The 15730-nt window shown below is 36.2% G+C and overlaps 1 protein-coding gene and 1 non-coding gene across 2 annotated transcripts in view; both read right to left on the bottom strand.

Annotated features, from left to right (window-relative positions):
- C12H9orf85 (chromosome 12 C9orf85 homolog) overlaps nt 1-15730 on the bottom strand; it is a 49703-nt gene that overhangs the window by 12684 nt on the left and 21289 nt on the right. The window contains exon 2 of the mRNA XM_016206673.2: nt 7676-7782. Coding sequence (XP_016062159.1) covers nt 7676-7782 — 107 coding nt within the window. The remainder of the gene's footprint in view (nt 1-7675; nt 7783-15730) is intronic.
- Nucleotides 5712-5821, bottom strand: LOC148091820 (U6 spliceosomal RNA). Its single transcript, XR_015715471.1, has one exon. It is a non-coding gene; the product is annotated as a U6 spliceosomal RNA (small nuclear RNA).

Below are 15730 nucleotides of genomic sequence, written 5' to 3'. Positions count from 1 at the left end.
CCTGGGTGGTGCAATTCATCAATAAAACAGCCAATATTTCTCCACCACAATTCTGGGTGTTTAGTGTTTGGTTCTGCTAGTGTGGGGTGGACAAACTCTTTCTGTTCAATAACACTTCTACTGGCCAGAAACTAAAGGAATTTGTAAAAATGTTAAACAATGCCACTTGTCTCACTAATATTTTTTATTTTAAAAGTTATTTTTTGCATTGTCCATGGACAGAGACAATAGGGTGGTGAAGGCCTGGGGCAGAGAGGGAACCAGGTAGAGGGGAACAATGCGGGGAAAAGAGGGAGCATCTATAATACTCTCAACAATAAAGATTTAAATTTAAAAAAAAATAATAATAAAATAAATAAGTAAAAGTTATTTTCATAGAAAAGTTATTAACAGTTAACGGGCATGTTATTTATACTCATATTATTTATTAAATAATTATTTTCAAATAAGTCTGATTTCATATCTAATATAAATACCAATAGGCATCCATATAAACCTATATAAACCAAGCTCTCTGGGGTCCTCAGTTATTTTTAAGAGTATAAAATGGTCCTGAGAACAAAAGTTTGAGAATCAGTGATATACGCAATAAATACCAACAGGGAAAGAATTCATCTTAGATTTCTAGCACTTACTAGAAGTAAAAGGCTTATTTTACTCTGCCACAACTGCCTTCATTTCCTGGTTATATTATTACACTTTAACCTTTATCATAATTAAGCTCCACTTTGTATACTCTCACATACGTGATGACTAAGTGCTTTCGTAAACAGTGAGCTGTGTTACTCCACCCCTGGTGTGCAAATAATAGAAACTTAACATTGACAGGGTTCCACAACACATTTCCTCCAACAGCACTAAGTAATCTGTGCTAACAGAAAAATTCTGAAACTATGCTAAGGAGTTACATCATATGCTACTTATAAATGCTTTTAAGAAAACAATAACCCCAAATTCCAGGAACTCTGAGTAGAAGAAGTGACAATTCAGTTTCCTGTGTCCCTAAATGACATGTTTGAAAATAACTAGAAAGACCAGGCCAACTTTTCCTTTCTTTTTTAATATGTATTTTTATTAATTTTAAAAGAGAGAGGAAGGGAGGGGGAGAGAAATATAGATGTGAGAGAGAAACATCGATCAGTTGCCTCCCACATGCACCCAGACCAGGGACAGAACCCACAATCCAGGGCAGGACCAACTTTTCTTGCTGCAGTAGATTTGATTAGAATAATTCTTAAAAGTATATAATAATTCACCTCTGACCAAAAGAAGTTTAGAAAAAAAGTGAAAATCAAAACCATTACACTTTAGGTCAGGCAATTTTAAATCAAACCTTGCTGTATCAATTAATATTAATGTCAAAAACTAGGCTTCATACACAGGTGAGCAATTGATGACAGTAATGAAAACGCCACTTTTACCTTTAAATAACATATTCAAAGAAGATAGAAAATCATCTTTTTGACAGACAACATTGATTAATGTTCATGGATCAAGATTATATAACAAGAGGAAAGAAAAACCAAGAAGAGCAAATGAATGAAGAAACGACCATTTAGGTGGAACTCCCGAAAAGCCATAGAGACAGCTTAAGATGAACTGCACTGTCTATACAGAAAGCAGGGGGTTCTTGACTATTTTCCCAGTCATTCTCTAGTGCCTTCCTCAAAGTGTTGTCTGCAAACATTGTTTATAGCAAGTGCTCTTCTACCTTTAATTTATGACTTTCTTTAAAAAAAAAAAAATGCTTTTAGCCCTAGCCGGTTTGGCTCAGTGGTTAGAGCTTTGGCCTGCGGACTGAAGGGTCCCAGGTTCAATTCCGGGGCACGTACTTTGGTTGCAGGCTTGATCCCCAGCCCTGGTCAGGGCTTACGCAGATCTTTCTCTCTCTCTCTCTTTCTCCCTTCCACACTCTCTGAAAAGCAATGGAAAAAATATCCTCGGGTGAGGGTTAAAAAAAAAATTTTAGAGCCTGGCCAGCATGGCTCAGTGGTTGAGCATCAACTTAGGAACCAGGGGGGTCACGGTTCTATTCCCGGTCAGGGCAGATGCGGGGGGTGGGGGGGGGTTGCAGGCTCAATCCCCAGTCGGGAGCGTGCAGAAGGCAGCCAATCAATGACACTCTCTCATCACTGATGTTTCTATATCTCTATCCCTCTCCCTTCCTCTCTCTGAAATCAGTAAAAACATACTTTAAAAAAAAATGATTTTAGAGAGAGAACAGGGGAGAAAGAAAGCGGAATAGGGAGAGAGAGAGAGGGAGGGAGGGAGAGGGAGAGAAAGGTTGGTTTTTGTTGTTCCATTTATTTACGCATTCATTGGTTGGTTCTTGTATGTGCCCTGACCAGGATCAAACCTGAAACCTGGGTATACTGGGAGGATGCTCTAACCAACGGAGAAACCCAGAGTCCAGTGCCAAAGAATGAGTGCAAGGGACTGCCATGAATATAACCACAAGCTGGTGAATATATCTAGTACTCTCTGTGAATTTGCTTTCTTTGAAAAATGAGTGCAGTGGTCCTCTTTATTAAGCAGAATTTTCAGAGTATAAGCTTCTTTCCTTTAAAAATAAGGGGTTAACAAATGCTGGCAAGGATGTGGAGAAATTGGAACCCTGTTCACTGTGGGTAGGATTGTAAAATGGTGCAATCACTATGGAAAAGTTTGGAGAGTCCTCAAAAACTTAAAAATAGAACTACTGTATGATTCAGCAAGTCTTGAGATATTTGCACAATGTTCATAGCAGTGTTCACAATAGCCAACAGGTGAAAGCAACCCAAACGTCCATCAGTGGATGAATGGATAAACAAAATGTGGTGTATGCACACACACTGGAATATTATTCATCCTTAAAAAGGAAGGGAATGTCACATGCTATACCATGGATGAGTCTTTAAGACATTATGCTTAGTGAAATAAACCAGTCACAAAAGGACAAATACTGTATGATTTCATTTATATGAGGCATTTAAAGAAGTTAAATTCATAGCAATAGAAAGTAGAATGGTGGTTACCAAGAGCTGGCAGTAGTGGACAAAGGAATTGTTGTTTAATGGGTATAGAGTTTCAAATTTTCGAGATGCAAGTTGATTATACTTAACATTACTAAACTATCTACACTTTAGTGATTGAGATGATTAAGATGGTAAGTTTTATGTTTTATGATTTTTACCAGCACCACAAAAATAGATAAATAGATAACTTTAAAAAAAGAACAGGGCTAGTCTAGACAAGATTATCTTGAAGGACTGTGTTTGGCTAATTTGGCTAGAAAAAAACCTTTGTAGTAAAGAGGGAGCGAGCATACTGTTAGAGAGGTAAGGCATGGGGTGGCATGACCTGTTTAGCAACATCTCATCCCCCTCTATCTCATCTAATTTTCTCCCAAATAGTATTATTTTTTTGTGTATTCACAAAACACTCTCACCCTCAATGCCCACACTATAGTAGATATATAGTAGACATATAAAAACAGAACAACTCTGGGGACAAAGCTCCCCTCCTGCTGCTAGAAACCCAACTCTTCCCCATAGGAATCCTTAAAACATTTATGTGCAACACGCCTTTTAAAAACATTAATTTATTCAAACTCCAGACCAATGGTGGTATTTGAGTAGAAGTAAGATAGAAGAGCATTTATTTAATGCAATGAAGTATGAAGAGACAAGGGATGCCTCCGGCAGTCAATGGGAATAAAAACTAAGAGGCAATAAATTTTAAAATTATTAGAAAGGGCTCAATACCTGGATGTGAGGACCAGGTCCTCAGGGAGAGTGCCTTTGTTTAATGAAAGGCAGTGTGTTAGGCATAAAGAACCCACATGTTAGGAAACCTGTAGGCCAGACATCCCTAGAGCAATGTTGGTTCCAAGGCATGTTACTGCACCAGTTCTTTCCTTCTTCACCTGGATTATTTTTAGGATGAAATCCACTTTCAATTACATTCTTCTTGTGGCATTTAAGGTCTGGGCTCCCTTCCCCCCATTCAGGAAAGTTATGTTTTGGCCTGTTGTACTTAATGAACTCCTCGGCAAGCTTTTGTTTTATTCAAGAATTCTATAGCTGAAAAGTCTGAAAAACAATGACCTAAGATATTGAAGGGACCAAAGTTTTGCCACCCTGAAGCTGCCTTGATTTTAAACTGTTTATTAAAAAACAAAAGACTAATAAACTGTTTATTAAAAATCAAAAGTCTTTTCTGATCCTTCCCCTTTCCTGCCCAAGAGATTCGGATAGAAACTTGCTTTGGGAAGGGAGCCTTGGCTTAATCACCTTAAAAGTTTTCACCCTAGCATTAGTCAAGAAGAGTCCAGGCTTGTTAGCAGGATACCAGCCCTGCTTGCCCCCACTCCACCCCCACCCCCAGCCTCACGCCCCCACCCCCCACCCACCTCCTGTGTCCCATTGTTTCTGAGTTGCCTAGCAAGAATATTCCTGCCACTTACATTCTGCTCTCCCTCAACTACCTGTAAATTGCCCATTCTCACATCTGAAATATAAGACCGCATCCCATCCCCCCTTTTCTCCTTCGTCCAAAAATGTCTTATATACTCAATGTTGCCTCATTGTCTTCGGAATTTTCATGACAATGTGAATTCTCCATGTGCATGAATTAAAAACTTGATTTTCTCCTGTTAATCTGTCCCTGTTAATTTTATTATTAGCCCAGACTAGAAAAATCTAGAAGTTGAAAAGAGGAGTATTAATATTTTTTTAGCCCCCACAACATATATGATGTTTCAGTGGCTTGACTCTGAATATCCACTGATTTTGTACAAGGCAGAGTTTCTCAACCAAGACACTGATGACATGTTGGGTTGGAAAGTCTTTGTTTGAGGGCTGTCCTGCACATTATAGGATGTTTAGCAGCATCCCTGGCCTCTACTCACTATATGCCAGTAGCATCCCTCCCAGATCCTCTCTAATCATGACAATCAAAAATGTCTCCAGACATTCCCAAATGTCCCTGGTGGCAAAATTCACTTTTCTGTTGAGAACTACTGATATAGAGGACTTAGAGGTCCAATTCTGAACTCAGACCCCAACCTGTTTTGGGCCTATTGCTGTTTTATTCCAGCTTCTCCTTTCTCTTCTACTACTATGGCCATGTTAAACATTAGCTAACACTGTATTATTGGTGGATTTTTCTTTTATGGGTAGGAAGAAAAATAAGCAGGCTAGAGATTCTAACACAAGTTTGGGTATTTGCCTACCATACTTCTAAATTAATAGGAGAAAAGGATTGCTTAGCTACCTGAAATACAAGGATTTCAGTACCTGAGTGTAAAGTCTATTTCTCTAGATGCATGTATTTTTTTAAAGGCAGTATATAAATAAGAATAAATCCTAACAAAGGAAAAATTTAATTTGTAAGTGATTAGCTTGAACAAAGCATTTAAATTTTCTAAACAAGTTGTGCTACAGTGAGGGTCTAAAAATATATAAATACTTTTCTTCCCATTTTCTAAGTTCTTCTGGCTGGGCTAATAACCAAATTAACAGAGACAGATAACAGTAGAAAATAAAGTTTAATTCATGCACATGGGGAATTCACATAGAAATGATAAAGCCATAAAATTCCAAAGACAGCGAGGCAACATTTGGTAATTTGGTATATAAGACATTTTTGGACAAAGGAGAAAGGGGGAAGGGGATAACAGATTATTTATTTATTTATTTATTTATTTATTTATTTATTTATTTATTTATATTTTAAATATGGAACGCTTCATGAGTATGCATGTCATCCTTGGGCAGGGGCCATGCTTATCTTCTCTGTATTGTTCCAATTTTAGTATACGTCATGCTGAAGTGAGCATGATAACAGGTTATTTAGATTTCAGAAGTGAGAATGGACGATTGACAGGTAGTTGAGGAAGACAAAACATACATGGCAGGAAAATCCATGCTAGGTGACTCAGAAACAATGGGACACAGCGGGTATTTAGCTAATAGGCACCTGCCTAAAGTTCTCTCGTTTACCATATTTAATTCAAATTGGGCTAAGGGGAACATCATAAGATCTCCTTCCTGAAGATGGTTTCTCTGCCTGAAAATATTCAGAAAGCTACAAATCTTATAAAAGGCCTGTTAACTAAAACTACATGTTTTATTAGCACAACCAGCATCTAATTTCAATGGCAGAGAACACAATTAACTCATCCATGGAAATCTAGCATTGGATAAAAACAGTTGCCAAATTTCCTTACTGCTAATTTGGGCCAGTGAGCATAAAACTCATCAGATTTGTTTCAAAGTGTTTTGTTTGGGCAGGAAATGCTAAAGAACAAACACACACAAAAAAGACTTAAAATAGTAGAGAGAAATGTGTCTATTTAAACGGGGGTCAACTATAGCTATAATAAATAGTAAAAATTAAATAACTAAAGTTAATCTATCCTTCCTCGAGGCTTTTACCTTTCAATATTGGGGGGGAAAAAAGCATTGTAGGCAAAATAAATTGCCCAAAATAAAAAATTCAAAACTGTTAAATATTCTCCAGAAAACAAATTACACTATAGCTTGATTTATAGGTTGGCAAAGGTCTGATATAATTTTTCAATAAAAATAAACAGCAAAAGTTATATCAAATTTATTTTTTAGACTAGCCATCCAAACTTTTTTTTTAATATATCTTTATTGATTTCAGAGAGGAAGAGAGGGAGAGAGACAGACAGAAACATCAATGATGAGAGAGTCATTGATCGGCTGCAGCCCGCAACCCGGGCATGTGCCCCGACTGGGAACCGAACCCCGATCGCCTGGATCCCAGGTCGACGCTCAACCTCTGAGCCACGCCCAGCTGGGCTAGCCATCCAAACTTTAAGTAAAATTTCTCCAGTGAAGGAAGAGAGAATAGATCTAAGGAAGTTGCCACTACTCAAAAGCTAAAAGGAAAATAAACCGACAATGAACAATTGTGTTCTAAATAGCTACAAAATAGACTGCCAAATTAAAACACATAATGTAAAAACACTCACATATATTAATGCAAACTTTTATATTTTAAATTATCACTTTTCTTTTAGGCAGCAATTACCCTCCAATGTGGCCTTTAATTCAGCTGAGCTAAAGGATATAAGGGAGCAGCACGAGGATGTAAAGAAGGTTGATAAAACAGAATTCCAGGATTATAGGAAAAGCTTGAGGGACAGAGGGGTAGAAAACAAAGTCCAGAATCTTTTTATTTAAACCCGAATATTCAAAGGAAAGAAATGATAAGTTATCAATCAAAGGAATGAAATTATAAGTTATCAATCTAGCAATTTATTTATGACACTCCAGCTAAAGTCATTTCAGTAATCTTCAAGGGTTGCATTAAAAAGTCAGACTCATTTTAAGACCCCCTTGGTAAAGGTGATCCATAGCAAACATTGTTACCTCATCAGTGGGAGGTATAAAACAAATATTCTCTTCTCTGCCCTAAGCTACCTTTTATGAACAGAGTCTATAGAAATAGTGCATTATTTATTTATGGAAGACTGGGGCAGAGAATGCTCAATCCACTTTTTCAATCTATTTTCCTTCACAAAGCAGGACTCAGCATGTAAAATAAATTCTATGTGGGAAAATGATATTTTTTCTCTATTTACCTTAATATTTGAATATAATTCTGAAAACTGGGGAATGAAATAATAAAATATATAATAGTAAAGTAATTAAGAAACTTAACTCACCATTTTTTAGGCTTTGACAATGGTTTGTATTTGCTGTATTTTACACGCCATTCAAGAACTTCTTTACAGCGCTGACATACTCCATCATGAAGTTTTGTATTAATTTTCTAAAAAAACAACAGAAAAACAAATTGAGAACTTCATCAGTGAGCCAGCATTGCAAACCCCATGAAAAAGGTACACAAGAAATCTAAGTTTTTTTAAACTAGTAACCTACCTTTAATCTGTGTTAACATTTTGTGATATGTATTTTTATGTACATGACTCAATTGGGTTCTTTACAAAAGCAAGAATTCTTAACTGATGTAGCTCAGAATCATCTAGGAAACTTTTTAACCTGCTCGCAGGAGTATTTTGAGAAAGTCGTCACCATTGGTTCTGATGTGTACATATGTTAAAACTCAATCTGCACAGTTAAGGTATGTATGTGCATTTTACTGTAAGTCAATAAAAATGTAATAATAAAGAAGAAAATCTAATTCATTTTTTATATTACTCTTTTGACAATTCAAACCTTACCACTGAGAAATGAGAAATCAGACTTAGAGAAATTAGATAGTCCTAAATTGTCAGTCAGTAGGGGAGAGCAGAGACTACGAAACTTGAGAAAGAAATGCCAGGGAGAAGCAGTTGCAAGCAAGAAGGCATTTAATTATTCAGTTTAATCCTTTTGTATTCTCAAGTAAAGAAAAATATTTTAGAAAAGTTACCTTCCTAATTTGGTTTCTTTAAGACATGTACATATCTGTGGTGGGAAAAGGGCTTTAGGAGGGGAAAACCCATTTTTATTATAATTTTCTTTTCCAAATGTGTTGGGAATTAAGGAGGATGGAAGTTTTTAAATGTGTCATGTGTTCTCCACAACAGTTTTATGTTTTATAACATCCTCATCTGAGGCAGGACCCAGATTATACATTTTCACGAAGTACTCTGAGAATTCTCTAACTTGCAGAGGAGCCTTCGTCTCTGCCTATTGTTGGAATAAGAGTAGAGAACTTTGAAGTTTTCTTTGCTTTTGTTTCCTGTTTTTATTTCTCAAGAGGAAAAAGAAAAGCATCACAAAAAAAGCAGATTCTTTGGGAGGTTACTTTTATTTGATACTGAGTTAAAAGTACAAAGTTCAGTGATCATCTGAAACAAAACTTTCGAAGTACTTGTTGTTCTTCAAAGTTCTAAACAAGAAAGCAAAATAATTTGACAAAACATTTATTCAAAGAGAAAATATTTCTCAAGGGTATTTTCAAACGCCGTAAGTTAAGCTGTGAATATACTGTGTTTGAATTTAACTTCGTGGTGAAAAACATAACTCTGTTACTTATGAATTGTGTATGAGTGAGTATTGCTTTCTTCCTGACCTACATGCAGAGCCCCTGAGAAAATAAATTCTGCATGTCATTATACTCCTTCTTACTGTGCTCTGCTAATTACTGCCCGAAAGAAGGAAATCTGTGCTTGATATCAAACTCCTTCTTATCAACCTTGATACTTAGTTATCGCCTACAAGGCCTGCTAAGAAATACCCAGAACAAAAGTTCACATTTCATCATTTGCTCTCACTGCCTTCTGTTGCCTACAGTATCTTACTAAAAGCATTAATTATATTTTCATGACTCCAGCAACGGGGGCAAGCTAATGACTTGACTATGATTACATGAATATGATATAAACTTTCTAATTAGAATACGCTTAGAATGCAGAGCGTTTCCTTACCTGCAGTGATTATATATAATGCTCTGCTTGTTAACTAGGAAGCATTATTTGGTTTCTTGTTTGTTTCTGTATCCAATTTCTGACCAGTTCATCTTGATTTACAAAGCTGCGCATAGTTCTGAAACTGGTTTCTTTAGGTGGATTGACAGTAGAACAAAACAGGTCTTTGTGGGAACTTGTCCTGTGAGTGATGTGTGAAGCAGTATAAATGGAGATGCTGTACAGAGCTCACATGACTAACAGGCACTGCTACAAAATTAAACTTGGTTTTCATGTGCTAAGAAATGAATGGACGTAAAAATGAGAATGGTACTTCCTCGTAAAAATAGTTGCAGAAAGAGAGAGAGCTGTACACCTTGTTGACTGTATTTTGGCAAACTAGAAAAAGTGAATTCCAGAGTTGTGAGCAATGAAAGCTAACTCTTAGTTCTAGAAATCATTCTGCCTGGGGCAAAGAACAAGGCAATGCTACCGTACTCACACCTATGATGTTTACAGCTAACCCTGTTAGGGCAATTAATTTTAGCATATCCCTCATGGTAGAAGATCCTGTGGAAATGGATTTTCAAAAGCAGTTAGAATTTGAATTTTCCTTGAGAATTTCATTTTTTAAACCTTTTTTTTTTTTAATTAATGAAGGGAGTAAATATGCCATTGTTTTACTCTTAGCATTTCTGAAAGAATTATGATGTACAAAAAATCCTAATGAAAGATTATATTAGTTACTCTTGAATGACATTCAAATTCCTTTCCCTCCACAACAGTATTATCCTTCTGTTAAAGGGTACTTTATATTAAGATTATTAAGGTTAAGATTTAAGCATGCCCAAATATAAAATCGAAACTTAGTTTTCTAAGTACAAAAGCCTTGAAAGATCATTTAATTTAACAAGCTACTTTCCAGATCTTTAAAGACAAAGATCTTCAGTGGAAGATTCTACTGAACTTAGGACTCTTAATTAAAGAAGAAAACCTTATTTATCAAGTGAATATTTGTTTTTAAAAAGTTAGAATAAACTTAAGGTGGATCAAAAGGCACTCCTACTTAACATAATATACATAAAGTCTTAAAAATGTCTTAGCCATCAATAATTCATACAGCATATTTTATAGTAAATGTTATCCCTGCTTTAAATATTCTGCTGTCAGATAGTGCACCTTCGGTAATATAATATTTGATGCTGAAAAATATTTTATAAAATCTAAAGTATCCTTTAACAGAGGATGAAACTATTGTGGGGGGAAAGGAATTTGAATACTATTAAAGAATACTATAATCTTTCATTAGGATGTTTTGGTACATCATAATTCTTTCAGAAATGCTAAAAGCAAACAATGGCATATTTTACTTCATTAATTGAAAAAAAAGGTTTAAAAAAATGAAATTCTAAGGAAAATGCCAATTCTAACTGCTGTTGAAAATCCATTTGCATGGAATCTCCTGCATTAAATTTCCCCACAAAATACAGTATTTTATATTTTATTTAATTGTATTTAAATATATATAATTTAAATTTTCCTAGTATCAGTCCCTTAGTCTAAATTCCGTTAGAGGATAAAAGATCTCGGAATTTGGGAGCAAGAACTTACCTAACTATCTCTGAGGTTGTGACTTTTATATCATAAGCTACATTGCTTTAAATCCTTTTGATATGGCTAGCACATTGTTGGGCATAAAATATCTTATAAAATAAATACAAGCAGAAAAACAGAGGAGGGAATCAGATTGCCGGTGGGCGTGGGGTGGGAATGAGCGTAGGCAGGGAAAATTAGCAGCAGTCAGGAGTGCTGCTGGGAGGTGCACTTGCTACAGATGAACCACAAGTGAGGTTTGAACTTTCTAGCAGCCAGTAAAGCACAAGCTTCGCTCCTACCTAATTCAGTGTCTCTATCATGCCAAAATTCGGTTTCTCAGAAACAGCACAACTAATCTTGTTATTGAAACCCAAAGTTTCATCTTTCCCCAAAAACCAGCCACCATAGCAAACAGTAAGAAATGGTATGAAAAACACCTTACAATACAAAGCATTTCACAGAGCTGTTTTGTCCTCCAGTTCTCAAAGTAAATGTTATATAATGCCAAACACAATGTGGTAAAAAAAGGTTATTTTCAGGCATGCAAGGTAGGTACAGCTGCCTGATATTCACAGGATCCATAGCAATGCACTCCACATCATAAGGACATTGTCAATAAATAGTACTCAACTGAGTCTAACAGCATTCTCCTCTATTATGAAAATTTTCAAACATGCAGGAAAGTTAAAACAATAATACTAGTGCATAGCCATATATACACTGTCTAGAGACAACTATTAGCATTTTATCTCTTTGCTTTTTATGTATGTGTAAATTTAAAATCAGTTGCAGATATCAAGACACTTCACCTTGATACTGCTGTAATGAACCTAGTTATTAATAACAGGAAAGGAGCAAAGGGGGAAGCCAGCCATTATAGACATGTCATTTAGGCAGCTTCACCAGGAAGCTAAAGCTTTACACTCCCCAGGGAGCCACTGGCTATTCCCCAAAAATCACTGGGTGAAGGGACTGGGTAGGGAGGAGAACAGACACATGCCCAATAAAGTTGGGGTGACATAGGGAAGGTGCTTACTGTCAGCCAAACCTGGAAACAGGCTATTGGCCAGAATGGGTGTGGCCACTGCAAGTGCAGGAAGATTTGGGATACTTAAGTCCCTAAACAAAGAAACTCACTCTCTTGTGCTCTTGGTTCCTCTTATGCTTTTGAGACTCTCACTGCTCGGGGCATGCTCTCCAGTATTCACCCACTCACACAAGGGACTAATGAACTACTAGCCTGATGCTGAACCGGACCCAGTTCCAACATGGAAAGAAAACTCTGGACACTGGCTTTGCTTCTAGCTCATTTATTCTATAATTGGACTAAGGGAAATGGGACTTTAGAAACCCAGGAATGTAATTTCACAGAAATAAAGTTTTCTACCACATCTCATCCTCCTGTGGGGGCCTCCAGAAATACTCATTCCAGCAGTACCTCAAGAACCCCACTCCCACTAGCAACAGAGAAAGACCACCTGTGCTCTTCTCTAGTAACAACCTCTTAGAATCACATATATCCTAGAAGTATTTTACCCTACTTAACCACAATACTGTTACCGCACCTCAGAAAAATGAAAAATAACTCGTGTTATTGAATGTACTCAGTCTACATTGACATTTCCTCAACTGCCCCGCCTTGCCCCCCCTAATTAGTATTCAAGTACTGTTTGTTATCTCTTGATCAAGAAGGGTCTATTACACTGTTTTTGAAAATACCAGGCAAGTTGTCTTCAAAAATATGTCAAATTCTGGCTCTGTCTGATTGTTTTCTAATGGTGTAATTTTACTCATCACTTTATCTCCTATATTTCTGTAAAGTGGAATTTAGGCTTAAAGTCTTGATTAGATCCAGGTTTAATACTGTTCATAATAGTTCATACATGCTGCTGCTATACGTAATAGTTCATATTACTCTAAGTCATGAGGCATAAACTGTCCCATTCTTGCCTAGTCAGCAATGATAAATCTCATTGATCACTTGGTTAAAGTGGTGACTGCACAGATCTCTTCAAATTATAAAGATTAACAATTACCTATGGGGTGATTTCAATATACTATTCCACAATAACTTTTCACTTGATGGTTATAGCATCCATTCAATATCCTTTGCCTGAATAAATCATTTTAAAAGTTAACTTTATCATTCTTTCTAAATTAATTACATTTTTTAAGAGGTTGCCAGCTAAAGTCAGTTTTGAGGTATAATCTCTATATAGTAAAACTGTATGGTTCTATGAATCTGACAACCAAAATACAGAACACTTCCATCACTCCAAGAAGTTCCCTTATGCCCGTTTGTGGTTAATCCCTGGCAGCACATTTTTAATCTGTTCCTATAATTTTGCCTTTCACAAATATCATGTAAACAGAATGATAATGTGTATAACTATTTGAGGAGCTCATTCTTTTTTTTATTGGTGAATGGTATTCAATTGCATGAATGTGCTATAATGTTTACTCACTCACCATTTGAAGGACACTGAATTATTTCTAGTTTGGGATGCTAATAAATATTTGCATACGAGAACTGATATCTTAACAATATTGTGTGAATAGATGTTTATTTCCCTTGGGCTAATATATAAAAATGGTATTGTCAGGTTATAGGATGATATTATGCTTAATTTTATAAGAAACTAGTAAGTTTTTCAACATGGCTATACCATTTTCCTTTCCCACTAGCCATGTATGAAGATCATTTTTCTACATCTTTTCCAGTGCTTGAAACTGTAAAATTTTTTATTTTAGCCATTCAAATGTGTGTGTAGTGTTATCTCATTAGGGTTTTAATTTGAATCTCTCTAATAACTAATAATGTTGAACATCTTTTCATGTGCTTACTTGCCATTGTGTATTTTCTTTAGTGAAGGGTCTATTTAAATCTTCTGCCCATTTTTTAAGTTAGGCTGTCCCTTTTCTTATTACTGAATGTGAGGGCTAACTATATATTCTGGATACCAAGTCTTTATTGGTAAGTGCTTTGTACATATGATCCCCCAATCTGTATTTTTACTTTCATTACCTTAACAGTGTTTTTCTGAGAAGATCTTTTCAATTTCAATGAAAAACACATTTTCAAATAATTCTTTTCTGCACCATGCTTTTTATTTCAAATCTAAGGAGTCTTGAAAGAATCATGAAAATTATTACCTATGTTTTCTTATGGAAGTTCAGTAATTTTAGGTTTTACATTTAGTCTATGATCTATTTTGAGTTAATTTTTATACATGATGCAAAACACTGATAGGGGTTCTTTTTAAATTATATATGCATGTCCAAGTTCCAGCACCACTAAATTGCATTTGTATCTTTGTCAAAAATTAAGTATGTGTGGATCTATTTCTGAATACAATATACAGTCCAGCTGGTGTGGCTCAGTGGTTGAGCATTGCCCCATGAATCAAGAGGTCACTGGTTTGATTCCTGGTCACAGCACATGCTCAGGTTTTGGGCTGGATCCCCAGTGGGAGGCGTGTAGGAGGCAGCCAATCAATGTTTCTCTCTCATCGATGTTTCTATTTCTCTATCCCTCTCCCTTCCTCTTTTTCTAAAATCAATAAACATATATTTTTAAAAACTGAATGCAAGATAGATATTTTAATCCTCACCTGAGGATGTGCTTTTTATCGATTTTAGAGTGGAAGAAAGGGAGAGGAGAGAGGGAGAGAGGGAGAGAGGGAGAGAGGGAGAGAGGGAGAGAGGGAGAGAGGGAGAGAGGGAGAGAGGGAGAGAGGGGGAGAGGGAGAGAGGGAGGGAGAGGGAGGGAGGGGAGAGAGAGAGAGAGAGAGAGAGAGAGAGAGAGAGAGAGAGAGAGAGAGAGAGAGAGAGAGAGAGGGATGCAAGAAACATCATCAACTGGTTGCCTCCCGTATGCGCCCCGACTGGGGATCGAAACTGCAACCCAGGTATGTGCCCTGACTGGGGATCGAACCCACAACTTTTTTGTGTATGAGATGACACTACAACCAGCTGAGCCACCTGGCTGGGGCTGAACGCCATATTATATCACATTAATCTATGCATCTATTCTTTTACTGGTACCACCTCGTCTAGATTACAGTAGCTTTAAGGTTTTGAAATCAGTACTGTGCATCTTCCAACTCTGTTCTTTTTCAAAATTGTTTTAGCTATTCTAATTCCTTTGCTTTTCCATTTACATTTTGGAATCAGTTTATTGATTTCAACAACAACAAAAGCCCGCTAAGCCTATAATTTGATTACACTGAAGCTATAAATAAGTTTGGGGGATAACTGACATCTTAACAATATTGACTATTCTAATCCACGAACACTGCATTCCTAGGATAAACCCCATTTGTTTCTGATATATTGTCTTTTTTACTTATTAGTGAATATAATGTTGATTTTTGTGTCTGACTCCAATGAGGAATATTGGTCTGTAGTTGTTTTGGCTTTTTGCCTTATAATGTCTTTGTCTGGTTTTGGTTTCTAGCTCAGTTGCTAAAGAAATTCATGTGCATGAATTAAAATGACTTAAAAAAGAAATAAAGATTTTATATATCTTAGAAGAACACTAGAATATTAAAAATCTCATAGAGTAAGCTCAAATCCATATTTTTAAATGTTTAAAAGTGCATTTACATGTTTAAAAGTGCTTTTTGCCACAAATTCAGGAAAAAAATATTTAGATGGAGCTCAATTTCATATCGCTATAGTTAGGCTTTTGTGTGATCATATTTACAGAACAGGTTTAGAAATCAAGTTTATACGTGGATAAATACGAACGGGGTAGAGAGGATAGAGTTC

This window comes from Miniopterus natalensis, chromosome 12, assembly GCF_054644295.1.
Source record: "Miniopterus natalensis isolate mMinNat1 chromosome 12, mMinNat1.hap1, whole genome shotgun sequence".
NCBI classification, from domain to species: domain Eukaryota; kingdom Metazoa; phylum Chordata; class Mammalia; order Chiroptera; family Miniopteridae; genus Miniopterus; species Miniopterus natalensis.
This window is presented reverse-complemented; position numbering and strand designations above follow the sequence as displayed.